Source organism: Tyto alba, unplaced genomic scaffold (genome assembly GCF_018691265.1).
Source record: "Tyto alba isolate M040663 unplaced genomic scaffold, T.alba_DEE_v4.0 Super-Scaffold_42, whole genome shotgun sequence".
NCBI lineage: Eukaryota > Metazoa > Chordata > Aves > Strigiformes > Tytonidae > Tyto > Tyto alba.
The window spans coordinates 32446970-32473982 of NW_024881318.1; the positions used below are offsets into that span (position 1 = coordinate 32446970).

At 40.1% G+C, this 27013-nt stretch overlaps 1 protein-coding gene across 2 annotated transcripts in view; it reads left to right on the plus strand.

Annotated features, from left to right (window-relative positions):
- The first annotated feature begins 605 nt into the window (after positions 1–605).
- DOCK8 (dedicator of cytokinesis 8) overlaps positions 606–27013 on the plus strand; it is a 98865-nt gene continuing 72457 nt past the window's right edge. Inside the window, exons 1-4 of one of the 2 annotated variants that reach the window (XM_042804561.1) lie at positions 606–941; positions 17984–18086; positions 22212–22387; positions 25445–25516. In XM_042804561.1, the coding sequence (XP_042660495.1) occupies positions 889–941; positions 17984–18086; positions 22212–22387; positions 25445–25516 (404 nt within the window). In that variant the 5' untranslated portion in view covers positions 606–888. Of the gene's footprint in view, positions 942–17983; positions 18087–19069; positions 19121–22211; positions 22388–25444; positions 25517–27013 lie in introns of those variants that run through there. The other variant, XM_032981920.2, reaches the window with a different exon arrangement.

Consider the following 27013-nt stretch of genomic DNA (forward strand, 5'->3'; position numbering starts at 1 on the left):
GACCTAAAGAAAGGATGGGTGTGGTGGGTAAGTTCCCTGCAATAACGTGTCTTAATTTATTCTTCCCAAACAAGTGTTTGTTAGTTAATACCATTCCATAAATAATAGATTTTAATATATTCTTTTTGAAGTTTTCAGACTCGTCACGCATTAAGGGATCTCACATAGTTATGATTTAATATAACTAATAACGGGGCAGGACAGGCGGGATCGGCGGCGCCCGCGGGCGAGGGGGACTGGTTTGGCGCCCAGAGGTGCCCAGCGGCGCCTGCTGCTTCCTCCCCCCACCGGGTGGGGTGGACGGGGGTGCCTGACACCCGCACCGCTGTTTCCAAAAGAGAAAGAGTTGGGGGGATGCGCAAGGGTTTCCGCAGCTGCGCGCGTTCACGGGTACAAGGCGCCTTCCCTCCTCCTTCCCGCGCTGGCTTAAATCTTTGCCTTCCTCGTTGCTTCCCCCGTCCCCATCCCCCCCCCCCCCCCCCCCCCCCAAAAAAAAAAAAAAAAACAACCAAACCCAAGGGCAGTTCGGGGGTCGCTTGTGTTCCACAGTGTCCGTGCGCGCCGCCGCGGCGGCAGGCAGGCTGTGGGAGCCGGGGGGGGAGAGGAGCGGGGGGCCGGGGGGCCGGGGGGCCGGGGCCGGGCGCTGCCGCCCAGCGGGGCAGGCGCTGGTAGCGGTGAGGAGCCAGCTGTGCACTGGGGCAGGTCCCTCCCACCCCGGCCGATTTCGGTGAGGAAGGTGAAATGCGGAAGTTACCACCCAGAAGACCGTCGGTTTTTAGCCCGCAGCATGCCGTGAAGAAATATAAATAAATAAAATAAAGCCGCCCTTCGTGCCTACAGCCGGCGTCGGTCCTCGTCGGCAGCCGACACCCGCGGCTGCTCTCCCGCATGGCGACTTTACCCGCCGCAGACAGGAGGGCGTTCGCCCTGAAAATCAATAGGTAAGGGGCTTTCCTCGTACCTCGCAACTGTTCCCCGCCAGTCTCAGCCTGAGACCCAGCCAAGGCAGGCGATCGCGCTGCGGGAGCGCGGCCGGGACGGCTCCTCCCCGGGAGACCCCCGGGGCGTGGAGCCATCCGCCCGCCCGGGAGAGCCGGGCTGGCCCCGCCGCGGCCCCCCCGCTGCCCGCCGGCCCTCGGGCGGGCACTGCCCCCCCCCCCCCCGGGACCCCCCCGTCTGCGCCGGCCGCCCCGCCGCTCCGCTGCCGGCGCCGGGAGGGGCAGCCCCGGGGCGCGCTTCTGCAATCAAGGGTGCGCTGGCGGAGCGCAGGCAGGCGGAGCCGGCTCCGCGTTCGTGTCCTCGGGCAGGGAGGAAACGTCCCGCTTCGCCCCGGGAGTTTGTTCCGCATCTCGTCTGTCCGAGCGAGCCCCGAGTGCGCTGGAGGGGCTGCTCGCCGGCGGCGGGGCGCGGGGTTGGGGGTCCCTCCTCCGCACCAAGCGGCGGAATGACCCTGTGCCGATGTTAGCGCTCCTAGGAAATTAGGGGGTTACGTAGGGCATCAATATTGCAATGACATACATCCCTGGGATTATATTTTTTTTTTTTTCTATGAAAAGAAAAAATCCACTTGGTGATTTAAAAATAAACCTGCTTCCCCCCTTCCCTCCCCAAACCAAATAAGCTGGAGTTCAGCAATTGGAACACCATACTCTTGTGACTTGAGCTTGCTCTCTGCTAGACTTTGATGTCTTTTCTCGGGGGAGTGCTGACTCTCGGCTGGTCTGTGCTCTGTGGTGGCAGTAAGAAACCAAGACCATTATTTCCATTTTGTTAGGTTAAAGGTATACACAGGGCTCCTTTTCAAGAGTCTTGTCATCTGAGACAAAAACTGTTTCCAGGGTGTTGATGCAAGTACAAGGTAACTGAGTTTGCTGATACATGAAAGAACAAACACCATAATGGTAATAAAAACTGAGGATAAGTCTCTGTGCCAGAGAGAAAAGTATGCAGAGAAACTCCACCTCCTCAGCAATTTATTGGAAGACATGGGGTTTGCAGTCACAGAGGATAAAATTAGCTCTGCTGTGATGTGCCTTTCCCATGGCAGAATACACATCAGTGTACCTTTCTGTATCCTTTGGGAATTCATTTTAAATTTGTAGTGGAATATTCACAAGAGTGAGACATCATATCGAGAAGCCATCAGATGGAAAGTTCACTGCAGGATCCTGCCATGATTCCTGATCATTTGGAGACTTGCTTGAAGAAAGAGCATAATTGGCTGATATTTAGAGGTTTGGGGGTTATTTTCTTTCTTCCTATTTTTAGGGTCAGCCTGCTGGCAGCTTTTCCCAGCTGTGGTGATAGTCATTGTTCATCTGTATGACTAAAGCCTTACAAAGTAGTGGAATCATAACAATCTGGCTTCACTTCACAAAGGCTTACAAAAGTTTTGCTAGTAAGAACTGTTGTGAAATTAAACCATTGTTACAATTTTCTTTAATTTATTTGGTTTTGGATTCAGTAGTGAAATATTCAGTATTTTTGTAGCAAATTAACTGTTCAAATATGTTATTCATCATGTTCTGAATATGATTCCAATTTAACTATCTGCGTGTTTATTTTGCAAGTAAGAATATTCTCTTTTACACAGTATGGTAGAAATTACAGATATTTGCTAGCAGAGCTTCATGTTTCCCTTTCTTCAGAAAGAGCAGGTCATTTTTACAGGCTTAAGTGCAGTTTGTACTACTGACTGTAGAGTGATGGATCTCCACAAGAAGTGTTTTTAATGTGGTGGTTTCTGTTTTTTTAAAGGAATTTTCAAAGTAAGATAAATGATAGGTCAGTGTGTTAGCTTTCTTGCCTGGACACAAAAGGCTAATTTACCGCTATAAAATTTTGTTCCTCTTTATTCAGAGTTCCTGATTTTACTTCTTCAAAATGCAACTCTTAGTGAAAATTGGACAGTACTATCAATGCATTATTTACAGGAGTTTGCCTATATAATTACTCTCCAATCACAAGTTCACATGCAAGCTCTTCTCTTTCTCACTGTTCTCTTGCCAGTGACTTGACTAAGCTATCTACTGTTTTTATGAGGACCAGCAGTATTTTAGGTTCTGTACTTGTTTCTCAGTACAATGACATCAGCTGCCCCCCTGCTAGTTACGTAAGGTGTACCCTGGTGTGTTCAGTGAAACATGATAGACATCTGGCCACCTTATGAACTGTGCTAAACACTGTTCTGTAAAAAATTAGCAATGACATGATCTGAGATGTTGTGTTAGTGGTCTCGTCATGATTTAAACTTAGTGTGAGGTATCAATCATAAGCACTGGAGCTGCAGATGATTCAGGAACAGCTGTTACATGACAAGCATCACATTTGCTTAAAACAAGGTCAAGCATTAAAATCAGGCCTTCAAATGACTTCAACCCTGTAAAATGCATGTGCAGCCTGCCCACAGAACCATGTCTTCCTGTCACTTTATTCTTCCTTCCACCCATCTGGTGTCTGTTGCCCCAACCTGTTGCTTCCTTCCTTTTTTAATCCTGCAAAGACTTGCACGTGTTTTTAATGCAGGTACGTGAATAGTTCCTTCTGTTTCAATGGGATAACTTTTACACATAATGATGTTCATCTCATATGTAGAAATGAAGGAGCAAGCCTTTAATGTCTCTCATGTTAGGCAGCATCCCTACTACTTACTGTGTATTACCCAGAGCTAGGTTGCTGCAAACTGAGCAGGACCTCAGAAAACGTCCTTTTCAAATAACATTATTATGTGAGAAATTAAATTCCTGTCCAACTTCTTTCGTTCTTCAAAATGATGCCTAAGGTACCACTTAAAAGTAAGTTGTAACTGTCTTTCCAGATGGCCTCTTTTATTGAACAAAGGAAAGGGAAGAAAACCCTCATCAGTGTGCAACACTAAGAGACTTTTACAGCGCTCTCTGAGAGCGTTACGTGTCTGTGGTGGTTGGAAGCCAGCACAGGACATGAAAAAGCAGATCATCCTTGTTGAGCCGAGTCCTAGATAGTAACCGGAAGGTATCTGGATCATGTTTTATAAATATGTCTACTTTCCAATCACAGTATTCATACCCAGTAACCAAGAATGTTGAAAAAAAAATTTTGTACACTGATGAGAATAAACAGTTCATCATTGCTGAAAGTGTGGGCTTTAATATGTACCGGCTGAGCAGTGTATGTTTGAGAGACCATAAAAGCTGAATTTTAATCAGGTTGCCCCAGCAGTGTGTTTGGATAAACACAGAACTCACGGAGAAATTTTATATTTTTTATTACCTTTATTTAGCTAGTGTAGTTTACTGTTTTACCTTCTACACAGATCTTGCAGTAGCAGTTATTTATTTTGACTTCAAGTGAAGAAAATTGTGCTTTAGGCACCTACCCTGGGGCCCTGGCCACCAGTGCTATACATTCAAAACATTTCAACACAAATTACAAAACAGAAAACTATCAAGAGCAGCAATACAGCTCCCTAACATATCGCTTAACTTTCAGTTATGTGACTCATGTAATTAAAAGCCCTCCCAATAGACACACTCCTCAACTGTCTCTACTGTCAACCAATGTCTGCATTTTACAAGTGTTATAAAACAAATTTTTAGCATTTGCTTCTATCATTTTATTTCCTTGTCCCTGAAATTGTCCAGTTGCCAAACAAAATTTTCTTTTCCTGTTCTAGTTTTAAGATGTGTACTTAAGGATGAGCTTATATGCATAGGTTTGTATTTTAAAAAGCAAACAACTCACACTACTAATATTAAAGAAAACATTTAGCTAAAGATTGCAGATTTTAAAAGGCCTATGATAAAGTCAAACCCCCACCTAATTCTCAAATTGTACCATAAATTCTACTTTACATTAATGATGACTATACATTTAAATTATTTCTACCTGAAATGAGAAGAGCAGTTTAAATCTTATCTTGCACAAAGTCTCAGTTCTGAAGGTTCACAAGAAATTACCCTAAATGTCAAAGGCTGTTGCAGAGGGGTCAGGTACAGTACAAAATGGTTTTGGTGGCAGAACAGGCCATTTCCAATGTACTTTGATAGCAAATCTCTGTTCAATGCAACCCCTTTATGGGGATGAGGCCAGCACCTTTTGACTGAACTTTAATAAAACCCGTGTTATATGGATATAATAAAATGCTAATTTGATTAGAAAATGTTTTTTTTTTTTCTCAAAGCTTTTTCCAGACTCCATTATAGCCAAGCTATTTCTATTAATTAATTTTTCTTTTTAAACTTTAAATATACTAAATAAGCTGCAGGGGGAACCTCAGTCTTTTGCATGTACAATAGATTTATGTAGTAAGGATGAAAATTTAGTGCATTTTTAGAAAGATGTTGTAAATTCTTATAATCAGTTTCTTACATAAAGTAACATATTATAAAAATCTGAATAAAATTACCATTCTGCTAATAGGAAGGGCATTTTCCATGTGTTTGCTGCGTACTTAAAAATGTGCATTCATACATTATCAACTTTTAACAGCTGCTTGTAGATATATCCTTCTTATCAAGTATGACCATTGAGCCATAGCCTTCTAATATGTAGTGTCAGGACAGTGGTAGTGTTACAAATGCTGTGTTCATTTTTACTGAGTCAACATAATTCAAGAAAGAGAGTGACAATGGAGAGCACACTTGATGAAAGTGTTGAATCCTGCTTTACTCTAATAGCTGCATCCTGAGAAACTATGTAAGTGAGGATAACTCAAGTTAATAAGCCTTTTAGGGTTTATATTCAAGACATTTTTTTCAAACGATCAACTGTTAACCCACTTGAATTCACCTACAAGCCATACCATAAATATAAAGTGCACTATGGCTTTTCAAAGAGGTGAAAAAATTGTCATTGCTATGGGAAAAGACTACTTTGTACATACGACATGAGTGAAATAGTAGTGGATTTATATCTGGTACAGAGAATATTAAACACTAATAACAGATCAAAGATTAAAAAGCAGGATGTATATAAGTTTCATATGTTATGTAAAAAATCTGTTAGTAATAGTTTACTGTAAATAGCCAGTTTTCTTAGACTTCCATGAAGATAAATTAGAAGCTGTTTTTTTTAATTCTTCAGAGAAAATTGCATGTAGCTGCAAGTACAAGGTATATAAGAATCAGGTTTGCATCTTAAAAGCATTGAAATGTTTGGGTTGGAAGGGACCTTAAAGACCACCTAGTTCCAACCCCCCTGCCAAGGGCAGGGACACCCTCCACCAGACCAGGTTGCTCCAAGCCCCGTCCAACCCGGACTTGAACCCTTCCAGGGAGGGGGCAGCCACAGCTTCTCTGGACAACCTGTGCCAGTGCCTCACCACCCTCATCATAACAAATGTCTTCCTTATATCTAGTCTGATTCTACCCTCTTTTTGTTTAAACCCATTATCTCTTGTCCTATCACAACTGGCCCTACTAAAAAGTTTCTCTCCATCTTTTTTGTAATCCTCCTTAACATATTGAGAGGCCACAAAAATTCTACCTGGAGCCTTCTCTTCTCCAGGCTGAACAGTCTCAACTCTCTCACCCTGTCATTACAGAAGAGGTGTTCCATACCTCTGGTCATCTTAGTCACTCTCCTCTGGACCTGCTCTAACAGGTCCGTGTCTTTCTTGTACTGGGGTCCCCAGACCTGGACACAGTACTCCAGATGATGTCTCATGAGAACAGAGAAGAGGGGGATAATCACCTCCCTCAACCCGCTGGCCACACTTCTCTTGATGCAGCCCAGGGTACGGTTGGCTTTCTGGGCTGCAAGTGCACATTTCCGGCCCGTGTTCAGCTTTTCATCTGTCGGTACCCCCAAGTCCTTCTCTGCAGGGCTGCTCTCAATCCACTCATCCCCCAGTCCACACTGATCTTGTGAGTTGCCTTGAGCCATGCTCAGAACCTTGCACTTGGCCTTGCTGAGCTTCATGAGGTTCACACAGGGCCACCCCTCAAGCCCATCAGAGTCCCTCTGGATGGCAACCCTTCCCTCAAGTGAATCAACTGCACCAGTCAGCTTGATGTTGTCTGAAAGCTAGCTAAGGGTGCACTCAGTCCCACTATCTATGCAATTAATGAAGATATAAAATAGTATTGGTCCCTGTACTTACTGTTGAGGACCACCACTCATTACTGGTTTCCATTTGGACATTGAGCCATTCAGTGTAACTCTTTAGATGTGGCCATCCAGCTAGTTCCTCATCCAACTAAGAGTCCATCCATCAAATCCATGTCCCTCCAATTTAGAGATAAGAAAGTTGTGAGATACTGTACAGAATTCCAGGTAGATGACATCGGTTGCTCCTCACTTGTCCACTGATGTAGTCATTCCATTGTATAAGGCCACTAGATTAGTCAGGCACAAGTTGCCCTAGGTGAAGCCATGTTGGCTGTCTTTAATCACCTCCCTGTACTCCATATGCTTCAACATAACTTCTAGAAGAACCTGTTCCATGATTTTACCAGGCACTGAGATAAGGGCTGACTAATCTTGTTGCTGCATACTGGTTTTGTTTGAGAGCCTTTTAATTTGGCTATAGGAAATACTGAGGTGCTTGTCTTTCACGAATAGAATTATACTTTTTTCATGTTTCATTAACTTTTGTATTCAGTTTTTTCCAGCTTTTCAGCTGAATTCAATATGTGTTTTTTCCCAACTGCCAGAGCATGTATCTCTCATTTCTGGTTTACAGGAATAGACTATAAACTGACCAAAGTATCTGCTCATTTCTTTCACAGAATGGTTGAGGTTGGAAGGGACCTCTGGAGAAGCATCTTGTCCAACCCCTCTGCTCAAGCAGGACCACCTAGAGCTGGCTGCCCAGGACCATGTCCTGGCTTTTGAAGACCTCCAAGGAGGCAGACTCCACAACCTCTGTGGGCAACCTGTGTCAGGGATCATTCACTCTCAGAGTAAAAAAGTGTTTCAGGTGGAACCCCCTGTGTTTTAGGTCATGCCCATTGCTCTGGTCCTGTCATTGGGCACCACTGAAAAGAGCCTAACCCTGTTGTCTTTATGCTGTCCCTTCAGATATTTGTATACATTGATAAGATTCCCTCTGAGCCTTCCCTTCTCCAGGCTGAACAGTCCCAGCTCTCTCAACCCTTTCTTATAGGAGAGATGCTCCAGTCCCTTCATCACCTTTATGGCGCTTGGCTGGTCTCTGTCCAATAAATCCATGTCTCTTTTATTGGGGAGTCCACACTGGGACACAGAGTCCAGGCATGTCTCACCAGCACTGAGCAGAGGGGAAGGATTATCTCCTTCAACCTGCAGGCAATATTCTAACTAGTGTCCCCCATGATAACATTAGCCTTCTTCGCCACTAGGGCACATAGCTGGCTCATGTTCGACTTGTCTGAAGTCATGGTGTCCTAGGACCAATGTGGTTATGGTCCTCTAGCACCTCTGGGTCCTTTTCTGCAAAGCTACTTTTCAGCAGGGTGGCCCCCAGTGTATATTGGTGCATGAGGATGTTTCAGGTGCAGGGTTTTGGACTTCCCCTTGTTGAACTTCAGGAGGCTCCTGTCAGCCCATTTCTCCAGCCTGTTGAGGTGCCTCTGAAGGGCAGCATGGCTCTCTGGTGCGTCAGCCACTCCTCCCAGTTCTGTGTCATCAGCAAACTTGCTGAGGGTACACTCTGCCCCATCATCCAGATCATTAATACAGTTGTTAAACAGGACTGGACCCATTATTGACCCCGGGGGTATACTGCTAGTTAATGGCCTCCATCATGACTTCATCCTCTGGGCCTGGCTGTTCAGCCAGTTTTCAGTTCAGCTCATCTGCTCATCCAGCTTGTACTTCACCAGCTTTAGACATAAGTTCCCTTTAGACCTATGAAGAACCCAGCCTCCTAGGTGTTCCTTCTTCCCAGAATAAGTCAATTCTGTCTTCCTGACTTACCGCAAGCTGATGTCTCCTAGCTTTTTATGGCATCATTGTCTTGGTGTCCTCTGGATTTGTAGTCATCATAAGAAACAGGTTGTACATGGCTCTAGAGCAAGTGCAGAGAAGGGAGAGAAGGCAGAGAGCTCTGCTCCTTCGTATGCTACTCATAAAGGACAGTCTCCACTGCAGCCTCTGCACATAGATGCTTTACCTCCCACTTCACCACTGTTTGGATTCAAGGCACACTGAGTGAGCAGAAAAGATAAGGAGGAGTTGAGACCTTGGTTTCATCCCTGTTTTGCCAGTTATGAGTGCTCACTGCATTTGAACAACTAAACAGCCATTAAATGCCTCAGATGGCTGTTTCCTTAAGTATATTAACCTGTCTCTCTTCTTTTGGGGCATTTTTACAGGTACTCCTCCACTCCAAGGGAGGGATGTAACCTGTAGGAATAATGACCTTCTAAATTTACCACAAAGTCAAGAATATTAAAGTAGGCTATGGATGGATCCTATCTGTTGTAAATAGCTCTAGAGATAATAGAGGGAACTTCCTAATGCCTGTGAGGTTATCTTTTCATCAGCCCTAAAGATAGTTCATTTGCCTTTGCTAGGGTGTTTCCAGTGAACAGTCAAATTAAACTAAATCTATGTCAGTGCAGCACTTCTAAATATGTTTTACAACCACACTAGAGCAAATGACAAATTTAAGGAGTATACAGTTTAGCTGGTCACTAGGTATATAACTCAAACCAGTACCAGCTGATTTGCATATCACGTTCTGTCATGGTAATTGTTGCATTTAAGACCAGCTGTATCAAAGGCTGTCAGTATCCACACAGCCTGTTGAATTTTACCTGGGAGTAAGCTATGCTGTAGACCCTATGAGCTAGAGTGTAGCTGTAGGCCATAAAAGAGACAACTTCATGAAAGCGGGAACACTGCTGTAATATTTGTTATGGACTAGGCTTAGATTGCAAGCTGTCATGTTTTATACAAGCACAAAAATAATAAAAAGAAAAGCAAGCAATGCGCAAAGCCATGTTTGTGCAAATCTGTGTATGTTCCTTAAGATATTTCTAATTCTGATGGAAAAGTGTGTGAACTTCCTCCTGAAGCAGAGGTGAATTATAAATCAGTTATAGGAGTAGGTTGAGGATGAGAGCAATATTATATATCAAGATTATGCCACAAGTTATTAATTCATAGTGCTAATATAGGTTTCTGTAAGTATCTGTTCATTTTTCAAATATAAGATTATTGAGGACACTCTGACTAGATTTGGCATCCTGTTGTCCATCACAAAGACCAAATGCACAGACCTTTCCTCTGGTACACTGTGCAAAAGATTACAACATTTCCTGCCTCAAATGCATCTAACTTTTAGGAAGTAGAAAAGAAAAAGAAAATGCCCTCTTAACTACTTTCCAGATGATATTAATGTCTTTTGTTATTCACAGTGATTTACTTTTGATTTGTATTGTTTACCCCAAACTTTATGATTACCTTTTCTGGAGTGGTCTGCCGCTGTACAATCAAGGTGATAGTAGCCACTTCAGTAGGGAATTGATGATAAACACAGACCATCCAGCCAAATCTCTATGAGAAATTACAAGTGCAGGAAAGATAGATTCTTATGCCTAAATATACTCCTTACCAGCAAATGGGCAGCTGTAGGAACAAAGCCTTTCGAGAACAGTTGGTCATGCAGGCAGAATACTGTTGTTACTATTGAGATAGATGCTATTGACAGCTGTTGTTAACAGGAAGATTATATTTTCATCTGACTGCATACTCAAATTGTGTTTTCTATTACAGCTGTGGAAAACTGGTATTATACTGTAATTGGAAAACTGGTATTATACTGTATTTACACATCTGTGCAGAGACTGGAATAAGACATAATAATCCCTGCTACATGATTAGGGTACTGAGGTTTTTGCTTTGTCTCTGGCAGATGTCTGGTGAGCAGGAAATGGACTTTAGCCTTTGAGCAGAAAATTTGCATTTTAAAATCCTTTTTAAAAATTTTATGTCCCTCTTAGAGTTCAGACATCTATCTGCATTGTGAAGTCTAGGCTGTAACTTGTGATGAGGTTCTTTTTTTATAGTACAGGAAATCCTAAGCTTACTCAAGTAAAATGTAGTTGCGAATGAGAAACGTCTTTATGTCTACCAGGTCCCACACATGAACATTCCTTATTTATCTTTGCAAACAGTTTTTGTTTTTAGATGTGAAATGAAAAGCAGCTAGGAAAAAATATTGAATGTTGTATTTTATACCCTTTACCACTGTTAGGTTTTATGGTCATTAAAATTACAGTTCATTAGCATAGTTCAGTGTAGTTGTCCTTTTTTCTATTCTGATTTGATTTTTTTTTTTTAATTTTTATTTGAAGAATACATACCAGACTATACTGTTTTCCGTAGCAGTAGGAAAAAGGATAGCCTGTGGAAAGTGCTTACTTGATAACATACTCACTAAATCCTTGCCATCATGAATGCAGTTACAGAAAAATACGTCCAGGCCTAGATCAGATTTTGGGCCAAGTTCATATAAAAAATCCACAATATTTTCCTCGTGACATTCATAGAATAATACTTGCACATGATAAATCACAGTTTCCTGGGCTTCAGTAATAATGACCTGAGAACTTTTTATAAAGGACTCAGCACACCTGGACTCAGTATTTTTCCCTAAAGTCAAGCAAACTGGATTAGGTAAGAGGATATTTTATTTCAATTGTCACATGATCTGTGCTTTACAATCATTATAATAACAAAACCTCATGTTTCGAACATTGTAAGAGTAAAACTTAACCTTTCCCCAAGCTTGAAATTTTCTAGATGAATTGCAAAGTGAAATTCAGTTTGTAACTTAAAATATAAAATGTCTTGCATCATCCAAATGTGTTTGTAAAGGTATGTAATATAATTTCTATGGAATTTGCACCTATAGTGATAGCCAGTAGATACCAAAATATATTATTTTGGTCACCATAGTTGCTTACATGTGCCAAATTCTGTGTACACTCTTATTTTTAAAAGTATAAGTGGAAGATCCAGCTTTCAGGTGTATCCTAGTTACTGCTCTGGCTCCCACTGAAGTTGAATCAAAATTCCCTTTCCTAAAAATGGCAGTACCTCTTCATGTACTTGACACTGGGCCTTTTTTTTTTTTTTTTTTTCAAGTATACTGCCCTAATAAAAGATCCTACTTTTTATAGTTAAACTTACAGCTCTAAAGAAAAAAAGTTATTTTAAGAAGTAACTGGAAATAACCCAGCTCATGGTTTTCCTGTCACAGAAGGGTCCCACTGAAGCTCCACAAACCTGTGTTCTTAGGAAATGAGGGGCCAAAATATTAACACAAATTATATTTCCAGTTCTGTGCCATCTGTATTATCTCTTCCTCTGGCTTTTGAAGTAGGCACAGTATTAAAGGATGACCTGTAGAATATATTCTGAATTTCTTCAAAATTATCAGTCATGAAAGAGACAAACTACAGGTTTTCTTTCTTTTTCCTGATAAAAATAAAAACAACCCTATAGGAGCAAAAAGAAAAAATTCCCTAGAATAATATTTACATGGTTTTTATTATTATTGTTGATGTCTGACTTTTTTTTTTTTCAATTATTAATAATTGTTTATTAGGAAGAAAGTAAAAATAAAGCTCGTAAACTATTAAACTTGGTATGGGTTTTACGAAATTATCAGCATTACGGTAGCATTTTCTTAGTGAAATCCTTGTGAAGCTCAGCTAATACATTTGAGCTGGAAGACAAATCCTGGCATTTATTTCATAGTCACCCTGTTGTGAGATGGTAGGATAATGCAAACGAAACAAAAATCTGAAAGCACAAACTGATATAGTTCTATTACATGTCAAGTTACTAATAGTAGGTAACTTTGCAGAGCTTGATCCAGTAGGCGTATGAAACATACTTTGAAAACCAGTTTTTTCTCATGAAGTTTCTGATTTCCAGTTAATAGATGATCTTTAAAGCTGTTCTCTTTCTGTTTTCTTTTATTTCTAGACTTCTGTTCTAGGTTCAATCTTTCATATTATCTACATACTAGCAAAATAACCATTGTGCCTGCTTTTAAACTATATATTCAAAAGAACTGTATCATTGAGCAGAATTTATAGTAAAACTATAGAACCAGCTTTATGTGGCATGAGCATTCATATAATTTTAATTATAGAGCCCAGCAATGTTCAGCCACAGATCTAACCTATGTTAGAAAAAGAAAATAAATGGCTATTTTATCTTCCTTTCCTGATACTTCATCTAGGTCTAACTAATAACCAAAATCTCCAAGTTTCTAATCCTGCAATGAGCTCTGTCCTGAGAAACATCTCAGAAGTTGACCTGCAAGTGAAATTTAACTTTAAGAACCTCCAGGCATAGTCTGTCACTTTGGTTACACTGTTGTTTTAATATATTATGCAAACTGTACACTTTGCATTGGAGAGTATTTGTGAAATACAGACTATGTCTCAACTTTTTGTTAGCAGTTCAGGAGAATTTCTGGAGGATTGCATTTACCAGTGGGACAGACACTGGTGAAATTCTGATGAAGCAGCACCAGTTTTTGGTTTTGTTTGGGTTTTTTTGCTATCTTCCAGTCCTATCTGGGTGGATCAGGAAGTCTGGTGAATTCCAGATTTTTCAAGATTTACACCCGAGGAATATGGCATCATCATTCAGGTAGGGCCAAGGCAACACAGAATGGAGCAATGACTTCCAACTGACATTATTTTGCTCCAACACCATGGAGCAGCCAAGGATCTAGACAGTCCAGAAGATCCTTAGGCTTTCAACATCTCCCATCTTTCCACAGGTTCACACTATCTTGCAACATGCCATGTGAACACTGACTAACTGTGAATTCAGTAGTGACTTTTGCAGAAAAAACCTCCCCCAAATCTAACCTTTTTTTTTCAGGTACTGTTTCCTCTTTATCCTAAAGGGACAGGTACCAAGACGAGAGGCCTGTAGAACTATTAACACTGCTGAGTCCCGTTGCTGGTCTCTAAAAGGCTTGCAGTTGCCCAGGTGCTGTTCTCCAGGTAGTTCAGGGTCATGATCTATATCACCAGTGTGTTCTTGTTACTGTGGCATCACCAGAGGGCCACTGCCAGTGTCCGGCTGCTATTGCAGCGGGAACATTTTTCCTAGTAGCTTATTAAATCTTTCTTGCTCCAATTTAAACAGTTTACTTCTTCTTCTACTTCCCTTTGTGGGCATGAATTGCTCACTGTTTTCTTTACAGATTAGTACCCTTTACAGAGTCAGACAGCTGTTGTCTCCCCTCAGTCATCTCTTTTGTAACACATTTCTTTTTCTCAATCTTTCCTCTTGAGTCATCCTTCTCAAAATTTTTAGCATTTTGACTGCTTTCTTTTGAAGCCTTTTAAATTTGATTGCATCTTACTCTGTGGTGTTCTGAGTGTGTACATCAGCCTAAGCACTGTCTCATTGGCTTAAAAAAATAGAAATAATTTCTCTTTTTCCTCGCTTATGGTACTTCGTTAGTAAGTGTTCCAGCGTACTCTCTGAGAGCCTCTTCTGTGGCATGGCTATTTCTTTAGACAGTTAGTTTTCCTTTCTGTGTTTCTGCATATGATTTGTTTTTCTTCCTAAGGGTTTACATTTATTTTTATTGAATCTAACTGTGTTGGTTATAGACAGTTTCTAAAATACAAGATCATTTTGAGTGCTAGCTCTGCCTTTCAGAGCACTTACAACTCCTTCCGGTCTGTTATGATCCACCCATTTTATTACTACATTACCTATACCATCATCAGTGTCGTAAAACAAAATATGGACTGGAACTAGACTGTGGAAAAATTAACTTGCTTCTCACAGTAGTATATTGTTCAAAATCTATTCACAATCTTCTTTTGAACTATTGATGATTACATCCTGAATATAGTTTTTTAACCAGTTTTGGAACCAGCTGTGATGATTCCATCTAGCCACTATCTCTTTACTTTGCTTACAGGAATGCCATGAGGGACACTATCAAGAGCCCTACTGAAGCCAGTTAAACTATCAGAGAAAAAGTATTAGATCAGTTTTATGTGACTGCCCTTTGATAAATCCATACTGACTGTTCATCTTTACTTTATTGTTGTCAATAATATACCAATAATTGACAAACATTTTGGACCATAGCTTACTACAGTCCACAGTTTTAAGTTTCCCACCATACACTTCATCATTGGACCATTAATAAACAGTCATTACTTAGGTGGTGTACATTTTAATGTTAGGTATGATTTCATGGTTCCCTTGCTTCTACTGGAGACCACAGTTTGGAACCCGATGTTCCAGCTACTTATAAATTGATTGTCCAGTAAGTTGCTCTACTACATTTTTGAGAGACAGAGACCAGCTGACTGGTCCCTGATTATCTGAGTCCTCCTTTCTAGACATACAGTTGCCTTTTGTCCTCAGATTTTTCAGTGATTGCTTTGTGGTGATCCTTAATCACTTGCCTTCCTTCCTTATTGTATTTTAGCACATATCTAGACCATTCTTGCTGCTAAGGGTGACTGTAAAGCTCTCCGTGGAATCAGACAGGGCTGCTGTACAGGCAGAGAGGGTAAAAGTATGGCCGTGGCATAGATGGACTGCAGCCTCCATAAAAGCTGGGACACCACATACGCTAGGTTAATGTGGGCCACCATTACTTTGCGGGTACCCAGACAGTGTCTGGGGTAGCTGCTTGTTCAGAAAACAGGCATCTCACAGACCACAGTGATTTTGGCATTATCAAAGAGCAGTCTAGAAGGACCTCTGTTTCCACCTCAGTTCTCAGGTTTTCAAAACTTTATGTGGTGATGTCTGACTGTAACACCCACCTTTTCTCCATGTTGGGGTAGCTAACTTGTGCTTTTGGTTTAGCACCTTTTCGTAGCTGTGTCTTTCCTTCACCTATTCCTAGTAAATCCTGCCAAGCATTTCTGAGTTGGTCCAAACCAACTTTGCTGTCTTATGTTATTCTCACTTTATTTCTTGTCCCTTACTTCATTCAGTGATAGGAAAAACATTAAACCAATCAATTGAACTACTCTGAAACTATTTGAAATTCACCTTTATAGATTACAACATTCTTCTTCCTTTAGACTGATTTATTTTGCAGGTTCTTTCTTTCTTTGAGTATTTTGGACATTCTGGAACTAATGTTAGCCTTCTTGAGAAATTTATTTCCTCAGCTGGGCTTGCATAGGTTTTTACCAAACAGCAAATTTGGGCCTTCATCCACATACATGCTTCCTCTTTTGTAGATGAAAATTCATACCATTTCCTTTTCAAAGAGTCTGATGACCCCATATCTGGTGTAACTCAGGGATGTCTTATGTCATTGTTTACAACAGCAACTTCTTCAATACACAGTAACATTGTCTTTTACATACATTGTTAACATCTGCTACTATATATATTATTTACATCAGCAACAGATACTTCAGCACAGGGTAGAAACTGACTCAGTTTGAAGGAAAATAATAATTTTGAATAATTTGTGTTTTGTGTTATGTCTTGCTACATATATTCATGATCAGAGATTATTTGCAGTAGGAATATGAGTAACAAAAACCTTGATATACAAACAGGTTTTCTTTTTAAAATAGGGCAAAGATAAGTTATGGAACCCAGACTTCCTTACTCTCCCTACATGGCTTGTTGCATATATAATTACTGAATAGCCTCTAAAAAAAATCCCATTTCATCCTGTCTGATTTTTGGAATATCACTGATGAGTAGGAATTTCTCTTCCAGATGGATTTCTTTTCTTTCTCTGTAACTCTGGCTTTGCTGTCTGCAATTGCTGCTGCTTTCAGATTGAAGCAATGTCCCACTCACACCTGGCGTGGCCTTTCGACCTTCAAGCAACTACTCTTCTTTACACATCTTTTATTTTAGAAATCAGACCTAATACCTCTAATACCTTTAATACCTTCTGTGAGATGCCTGTCTCTTAACACTAGCAGATCTGCAATTGAGCAGAGTTTAGGTTTTTGTCATGCTTAATTAAGAAAAGCAGTGGTAAGAGAGTAAGTGTCGCAGAATAGGTACAGTAGCCATAGAAATCTAGAGGACACAGGAGGGAAGGTGCAGAGAAAAGAGGCAAACTGTCCTGTGGCATCTGGTAATTCTAAGATGCCTATTAATGCTTGCTGGAGTTGGAAATGACTCTCATAGAGAAGGGAAAAATCTCCTTACCTCTGTGTTTTCCTGTCTCTCAGCTGGCTGCCCTGGCAGGCTGCAGGGTTGATTTTTTTTAACCTGGAATCAGCTTAGGTGCCTCTCGTTCTTTGAAAAATCTTGTCCTGAATGTTCATGGTGAAATATATTGTAGATGCTTTGTTACCATTTCATGGATGCTTATTCTTAAATTATATTAAATATTAATTGTTTTGTTTCCATTAAAAATGACAAAGCTACTCTGATTTTCAGATTGGGTACATGCAACTGTACTATCACTCTGGAGTATCTGAAGAATTCAGTATTGGCCACTTTCTGCTCCCATTGAAATAAATTAATTAGCACCTAAGAAGTCTTTTCCTCAGATGCTCAGCTGATACAGTATAGGATGATTTTTAGGCTCCTGCTTTGGTTCGTCTTGTGATTTTCACAGCAGACTGTTATTAAGTCTGGGCTTACACTGTTCAGTGAGTGGTCCTGTCTTGTTTTTATCCCTTAATCAATTACCAGTTCAGTTAAAATACTTGCCACAGTGATGTTCATTTTTATTTCTCTGCTCTATTATCCCGTATCTTTGCTTTGCAGAAATCAATCTGCAAGTATTGCGGTACAGGTTGCAGTCACACTTAAGAGCAAAGTTATTCTTTCTTGCATAGTATTTCCCAGGTGTGGGGACTGCAATATAATGATAGAAATCTGTAGGAAGAGTGTCAGAATCTTAATTATGTCGGACTGCAAATGTTTTTTGAGGTTTGCATCAACTACAAAGCAAGAGGAGTCCAGGACACCATCAAAATACATTTCTAAACATGGGGACGGGAGACTAAAATGTTTAAAGTCTGCCATTTGGAATTTGTATAGGAGTAACTGTAATTATAAGAGGTTTTTCTCTGCTTAATTAAAGGCACTCCTCTGCAGAAATAAGAAAGCAATTTACTCTTCAACCAGGCTTTGCGCAGTTCTGTCAGCGAAGCTTAAGTACCCCTGGCTTTTCTACTCTTCATCTGGTAAGTTCTGGGTTTATCTTCTTTACACCGATTTGTCATCTACATTGCTTAATGTTTTTAGGGTAAATTAAGTGATCTTCTTAAGCTGTCTTGCTTTCCACTGGCTTCTGCCCAAAGCTGCTAAAAAAGTACTCGTTGTGAGCTGAAGAAATTATGCACTTGAAAAAACTGAGAATGGTCATTGGAGCCTGAAGCAGTCTTTCTGCATACTGCTATAAATCAAAGTTAATCTGTAACTGTTGGAGTATATTACATCCTTTCCTTGCTGTAAACATTCTACTCCATCAAGTAAATGCACTGAGTGGTGAGCACAGATGATTTGCAAAAGGAGATCAGTGAATAAAGAGAAAAAAAGAAAAGTAGAGGCTCAGCCAGCTTGGCTTACTACACAGTTTCCATAGCTAGCAGCAGAAACAGCACGTTTTTCAATGATGCAGAGTGAGCATATTGAGTGAGAAATGCCAAAGTATGCCCTGATATAACCGTTATGTATCTCCAAATCATCTTCAGACTTCCATGTGTAATCTCCCTCTAAAGAAGTCAGATTATAGGACACTGTCCTTATGAGAAAGGGAAAAAATGCCGGATCTTTTAAATTGCCTTTCAGGAAGATGGCTGTTCTGCGAACATCTTATGCCATAAATAAAACTGACTAACATTTTAGTACTCTCCTTCCTCCCCTTTTTTTTTTTTTTTTTTTTTATTATTTTTGTGAGACCCCATGAATAGAAGCAGGAGAAGTCCTTGTGCACCTGTGCTTGTGAAAAACATAAAACACTAGATGTAAGCCGTTACTTCCTGCGTATCAGGGCCTCCCGCCACTACTCACTTCCTTAATCTGAAATGCTGGGGTGTTTTAACTTGTTCTTTGTGGTTATTCAGCCTGGGGAGCCTAGGTCCCTTCTTTTACATGCAGATAACTGCTTTTGCTCTTGAGAAACTTGATAACATTTCATTTACGGAGTATTGCGCCATAGCTGCCATTTTGTGTGCTGTCACAATCTGCATGCCTCTAATCCATCATCTTTAAAAAGGTATGTTTGCAGTAATGATTTCTGGCATATTTTGTAGAATAATTGTTTTGCATGCTGGTAGGAAGTGTGAAAAGGAGCATTGGCTTCTCAGTTGAAACAGTATCTCTGTTTCCTATGATAATTTGCACCAATCGTTAGGGAGACCATTACCCTCCATCTGCATTTACCTTTTTCACCATCTTTTTTACATTTGCATTCAATTTATGATAGTCAAAAGCACATATTTCTAGTGATTAAAGATCATTATTAACTCTTCAACTAGAAAAAGTTAGAAAATATAATGAAATGCAAAGGATTTGATTTGTCAGAATGGAAAAGTGATTTCTGAAAGGAAGTGCAATGCTTAACCAAAATTAGGTTGTATTAAAAGTGGTTTTTTACATCTTCAGCAACTGAAAAGATATAATACACTTTTGTATACTTTAAGTGTTTTACTTTAATATTTTGTGATTTTTTTTTGGTAGATCTTCATATATATGTACTAACGTGTAATGTTTTACCCATTGACAGCACAGTAAGTGAACTTCAAGGATATTATGCTGACAAATATCATAAAATCAATAGCTAATCAAAGATCACTGTTTACTCATAACTACTGATCCAGTATGCTCAGCACCACACTAGGTACAAACCAGAGATAGTACTTAACTTAAAAATTTATTAACAGCACATTGTATTTCTTCAGCTGACTGCCTCATGATTTGCTGGATTTACTGTTAGTTTTAGGTTTTCCCTTTAGATAAAAAGAGCAAAGAGAGAGATTTTCCCAAAGATGTTTTCAGAGAATTCAATCGATCCCTTAAAAGTGCAGGCAGAGGGATGAGCTCAGAGGCTTTATTTATCCAAAGACCAATACATTTTCCTTATAAAATGGAGAACCCGGGGCAAGGGGTGGTATTTAGTTGTGTTCAGAGTTCTCTACTACATCATTTGCAGGACTATTTATCACATCTATTTTTTTCAAAAGTTTAAAGTTTAAATTGATTTGCTTCTCCTAGATGTTTTTAGCACTTTTGTTCTAATCATGTTTCACTTTCTGCAACATGTTTCTGGATTTTTATTAGCTGAATAACTTCCTCACTTATATTTCCAGAACACTAAAAAGGCTCCAAAACTCGTGTTTATCACTAATCAGCTTTAGCTCATCTTCCTATCTACAGTGACTGACGTGGCATATAATGTGTGATTCATTTTATATCAGAGTTATCCAGAGCTTTTGCCACTGTTGAACACCTTTGCATGTTTCATAAATTGTGGAATTTCTCATTGCCCTGTTGAGCTAAAATTCCTGATGTCGTGTATGTAACACTTTTATGTACAAAGGTCACTTCATGCTCAGGCAAAACCACTGTTAACTTCCATGAGAGCCTTGCATGAGTAGGAATTAGTAATAATGAGTGAAGACTTCATGATTTTGGCCCACAGATTTTATTTCTGAAGAACACTGGTGTATAAGGAGGATAGCTCCAGAACGCATGTTGGGTGAGACAGTAGCCACAGTAACATTGAATAGAAAGGCAACTTATTAGGGACATTGGGTGACTTATTTTCCTCACACCCCATCAACAACATAGAGGTAGATTATCTGATCTATGTTCAGACTATTTATTGCTGGCAGCTTCAGAAGGCAGTTTTGTGAAAGGTATTTGGGCTAAGCAGTGCGATGCAATCCTTGCTCTTTACAAAGGTGATTTGATAGCTATTTTTTGCTAGAATTCTTCCTCCATAGTAAATAAGTTATTTCAGTGCTGTAATTCTAATGCTTTAACTATTTTTCTCTGCTCCTACTGCACTGAGGTGTTCTTGGCCTTTCTGGAACTAGCAGAACATAAAGTGTAGCTTTTCTAAAGCTGTAGCTTTTAGATCTACTTGTTACTTGTCAAGAAAATTAACAATAGGAGATGCTGGTCTCTGCACTCAACTGGAGAGATTAGTTTCTAAACACATACAGGCTATTTTTGTTGGCTATATAGCAAATAAAATAATTTTCATTTTTTATCTACACATAGAATAACATATATTTTTCATATATGAAGTCACATTTGTGTGTTTGTGGGAACATTTCTAGGTACCGTATCAAAGAAGATTTTCTGTCTCTGTTTTTGAGACTAAGCAGATAAAAAGAGACAGACAGGTTCACAGCATATATGAGTGGCAGACCTTGTACTTGTTTAACTTTGTTCTGATCAGACATTCTGTGTAAGATCTGATTAAATGTAACCTGATACAGCTGCTCTCTATCAAGGTGCAATGCCACATGCTGTAGAAATGGTAAATATCTAAGGTTTGCAGTAATAGCATCAGTAGTTCTGTGGAATCGTTTGTGTAGTTGCTGTACGACCACTTGAAAAATCCACTAAAATTAGAACTCCAAAAACATGCAAACTGGTAACACTCAGAGATGGAAAATGATAATTTCTTCCGGTTTGGGATGTATCTTGCCCTCAACTTTGTTTGGGGTCAAAATCCCACAGTGTTTCTAATAGTCAGTATCTTTTGGTCACAGCACTTCAAATGAGTGTCATCTTCATGACAGCAGCCGTGGTGCTTATAGTTTGTCCTTGGAATAACTTCTGAGGCTCACTGCCTTGGCCTTGGTGTTGCTAGTACCTTCCATCACACGTGCTGCAGGGTCCATTGGCAGCTCCCTGCAAGTTGGCACTGCCTGTCACTGTCATCTTGGTCACCTGCCCCTGTACGCACTGCTGCCCTTTTTGTAGCTCCGATTAATACCATGGATTGGACAAGGACCAGGATGTACCTCAGTCAGCCCTCCTTTTACCAGCATCTAGGAAAGCTCAACAGAGAAAATAGGTGCAAATTTGGATTTAGGTGTAGTATCTTCCATTTCTTCTTTATGTTTTAAAACTCTTCTCTTCTTGTTCCTTTTTTTTTTTTTTTTAGTTAAATATTTCATTAGAAACTTTTCCCTGCATTAAACACAGTGCTACTGTAGATAACGTTAGAAGTCTGTTTCTGATGTTTAAAAAATAATGGGACAATGATAAGAATGAAATAAATAAGCCCAAATTACACTATTAGGAAAAACCTTCTGTTACTAAAATAAATACCTCTTTATTTCTTCCATTAGCCTTCCTTCTATGATGCAGTAGACCCAGTAGATTTTGAAGGCTTCCTAATGACGCGGCTGAACAACTTGGACTCAGAACTAGCACAGGAACTTGGTGACTTTCCTGAAGATGACTTGGACATTGTCTTTACACCCAAAGAGTGCAGAACTTTGGAACCTTCTATGCCAGAAGATGGGTAAGGAGACTCCCTCTGAAATGTTGTAGGTTTAAAAATAGTTTTGAAGATGTTGATCCAGACACCTCACGCTGCCATCTGTCCGGCCATTATGCACTTGCTGAACTTTAAACATTTGAACTTTGCCATTGATTCTGTTAGGCGTGTTTGCACACTTAAAATTATGCAAGCATTTACACAACTTCCTGAGCTAGCTGGTAGCAGCAGAAGTAGGCATAGACCAGGAAGAAGAGTAAAGAAGGGAAGGAGGGTAGTATTAAAAATAATTTTGTAGCTGTGATCCCAGAGGTGGAAGTTGGTTCTGATCATGTAGTAACCATAGGATTGAGGCTTTGTTTGGGGGTTTTTTTTTGGTCTTTTGTTTGTTTGCTTTGTTTGTTGGTTTGCATTTTTTTTTTCCCAGCTATGTGTTACATGGCATTGGTCAGATCACTAAGCATCTCTTTCTCAGTACCTTCCTTGCTTAAATGGGGGGAAATAGTTCGTATTTCACAAGGTTTGGAGAAAAAAAGGTGTCAATTTCTAGTGTAGGAGTCACTTTTGGTTTCAGGCTGACATTAATTGAATATTTCCACTATTTTCAACAGCTTTTAAATTAAAATGGGTAGCATATGTTGATAGTGGTGCTCTGCCATCCCAGAAATATTTAAGCTGGTTTGATAGAGGCAAACTATGGGCAATAGAACTTTTCAGAGTGAGAAAAAGGGATGCATTGGAGAGTTTTCTGATGTGGTTTAGGAGAGTTCTATGAATTGTATACAAAATACTATTCCAGGATTGTTTCAGTGCAAATGGTGCCTTCAAGAAGAACTACAGAGGCAAATGAGTTTTGCAACTGGTAACAGCCAAATAAATGTGAAGTCAGTACCAGTTTAACCCCAAACTTCTATGTTTGCAAAAATGGCTAACTGTGCAACGTGTTTGGGATGGGGGCCTGGCTCCTTCCGATATATTCAGGAAATGAACAGTACAGTCTATATTTTCTGCTGTGCTGAACCTGAATGCTGAAGGGACAAATAGACTTAGCTTATGGCGTCCTGGCTCACAGTTAGATGTGTATCCCCCTCTGTTCCTGCAAAAGTTGTTACAGCCTGCTCTAATTTAAACCAGCCAGGTGTATCAACTAGAGCCCTGAACAACAGAAGTATTTGTTCAGTGTTTTCTGCCCAACATACCAAATGCAATGACGCTAATCAGGAACCACAGTTTATATGGGGTTCCTTGCCAGCTGCGGACTAGCTGAGAACCTCTGTCTCTAGGTAAGGGCTCAGCCTGCAAGTTCCTTCTTGGCCCAATACATCTTCCAGGAAGATCAGGAGAGCAAAGGCAGTAGAGGTGAGGTGCCATGCTAGGTCACCTGGGAACTCTTTGAGTCACATAGCTCCTAGGGGATTTTGTAACATTTGCACAGAAGGTGACTTTCACTTGAAGTTACTCAGAAAATGTTCCAGTCTTTCTCATGAATTCTTATTTTCCTGTGGGATGGGGAGAGCAAATGGATGTAGGAGACAGTGAAAATTTTGGTGCTTGAAGTTCCAATTTATTTAAATGATGGACAAAAATAGTAAAAAATTATCCAACTTTGAAATGAGATTTAAAAGATAAGATGACCATTTCTCCCATATTTCCAAGATTACTTCCCAGCATGTCGGCTGTTTAAACCAGCAGTTATCTATTTGTTTTTCTGGTAGGAGAACGTGTAGACTCACAGTGTACAATCAGTTTTAGGCCCGATTTGCACCACAGTGACATTAAAGGTTTTGTAAGGAGCCTGTGGCAAAGCTTAAATAGTCAATACCAACAAATATGCTTTCAGCAGATTTTTTTACACAGCAGCTCCCCATTTAGCCATTATCCACCATTATTGATATTCGTGCTTTCACAGAAAATCCTGGCCAGGGACGCCAGGGTGCAGTAGGGAAGATGAGCGCGCGTGAGAGGTGTGCAACAAAGATTTGCCTGCAGGCAATGGAGTCTCTGGTGCCTTCCTGCACCAAGAGCAGGAAGCAGGAAACAGATACCACCGACCAAAATGCATTAACGTGCTGCCTGCTTGCAAACACACGTCCCACCTGAGCCAGATGCTGGAAGTGACCACGAGCTGTGTCAGTCCAACGGTGGCAGGGGCATGCAGCAGTCTGGCAGGGGCCAAGGCGCCATCCCACACCGCACGCACGAACCCAGATCAGTTGTTACCTGGTCTTGATAATCGTTTGCAAATCTGTTAAGAGTTCTGGGTGCTAAAAAGTATCATACCTTTCACCCATTCCTGCATTTCATGTGTATTCTACTCTTTTACTTACTTGGATTGGAGGATGTAACAAGTGATTTTGGCACAGGTCTCTCAATTTTTTTTGAATAGGGATAGAGGAATTAAGCTACAACATCATGACAGCAAATTCACAGACATCGACTTTAGCTTTTAATATTTCATTTCCAGTCAGTATCCAGTCTATCAGGCAGCACTGACAACACCCTACATTAAGTGAGACTTACTTGAAAATCATAACATTAAATTATAACATATTGTCAGAACTTAAAGTTTTATTATGCTATCTGATTAAAAGCTTAAGGTCCCTTTTTAGAAGTTGCTTCATTTCTATGAGAAAGAGAAAATTATACCAAAAACATACAACAGACTATATATTGCAAGAGTCCAGGAGCTGAAGCTTGTGGAAAAATGTCTCTGTATGTCAAGACTTGTTATCAACTTTTGAAAATCACAAAGATGGGTACTTGATATAGGTTTTTTTTTATTTTGCTGTATTCTATAGCAACATCAGTCTTAGATTCATGAAATGCATAGTGTATCAAATGGTTACCTCTGTTAAATGTATGTTTGTTGATTTATAAACACAGTAACAAAAACCTGAATCAGGGAATTCAGGCAGTACATGGAATTCTTTAAACCTCAAACAATAGTTTAGCAGTAATATAAAGGTACAGGAGAGGACTAATAGAGGGGCCCTTATCTGAACAACATGTTTAGGTAAATTTATTTGTCCTTAAGGTATGTCCAAGGTATTAAAATATTAACATTTCTTGCTTTTTCCCCAGGGTTGAACTGGACTCACATGTCAGAGATTGTGTTCAGACGTATATCCGGGAGTGGCTGATTGTGAATCGAAAGTAAGCTACATACAAGTAAATAAAATAGAAAATACGTAACATTTTATATGTAAGAGGGGAGATGCATGCTGTTGTAAGTAATCCTGAAGAATAATTATTTAAATCAGTGACTGAAGACAAGAACTGACTTTTCAGTAGTATACATAACTATATTTGTGTCAGTCAGTTGGCTATAGCTACATATTGTTGCATCTGCTTCTTAATCATCAGACACGCTGGGAATTAATTGGGAAGAAATTCGCATCAACTGTCTGTAATGATGATTTATCTAAATCAGAAATACGACTACTACTTGATCACACTGGAAGAGAAGATAACAGGGATAAAGATTACATTTGTATGCTCTTAATTTTCCCTTCCAAGCCCTGAAAATTCAGCATGATCTGATTTCTAATGGTGTTTGAGAATGAAATGGAGTGCTAGTAGCAAAAAAATTATCTTTATGGCCTTTTGTAGCAGTGATGGATTGTATTAATGGGATTATTATCATAACATCCAACTTTACTTTTTTTTATTTTTTCCTTTCCTTTCCTTTCCTTTCCTTTCCTTTCCTTTCCTTTCCTTTCCTTTCCTTTCCTTTCCTTTCCTTTCCTTTCCTTTCCTTTCCTTTCCTTTCCTTTTTCCTTTCCTTTTTCCTTTCCTTTTTCCTTTCCTTTTTCCTTTCCTTTTTCCTTTCCTTTTTCCTTTCCTTCACTTCCCTTCCCTTTTTTTTTTTTTATTTCCTTCCATTTCATATATTAAATGTGAAGGGATCTCTCAGTCAATGCTTTCTGTGTGGAGGTGTCTGTCCCCAGACTCTCAGGGATGTGCTGTGCCAGTGAAACTCACCTCCTTCCCCATCACCCACTTTGTTCTTCAGAAAGAGGTTTTTGGAGCTCTGTTTTTCTGCACCACTTCCTGTTCAACCCCTCCTGTGCTCATGCCCTGTTCTTGTGAAGAAGTAGTAGTAGCCAGTGGTAGAGGGCTGGCACATTTATTGCCGTTTTGTTGTGCCCCTTCACCTGCCCTTGCTACTCTCTGTTTTTCTGACCTGATGGACATCAGCAGTCGGTGCATTACACGTTGACTCCTGGTGGTTGTAAAGGATTTGCATTGTTTAATTGCATAGCTTGTGCAGGGACAGAGCAGCTGCTGAAGGTTATTAAGCGACTTCCTTCAGGGGTGCTGATGAAACTGATTAAGTTCTCAGAACAGTGAGTCACTAAAAATAAGCTAGCGGGTTTTGCAGGCTCCCCACCTGCACCACTCAGGACACAGGCACTAGCTCTTTCACTGAGTGTTGTTCTGAGCACACTGTAAAGAGCCAGAGTGCAGCTTTGTCTGTGCACACGAGCAGGGAGTGACCAGTAAAGCAGGTGAGGTGAAAAATGGTACATAGCTATTTTTGCACTTATGTGTGCTTGCAGAAATATGAATGGAGCCAGAGAAATAAATGTGGGAAACGATTTGTTCTGTGTTTTACTGTTTCGTTCATTCAGGTAAGGCAAATTTGCATTC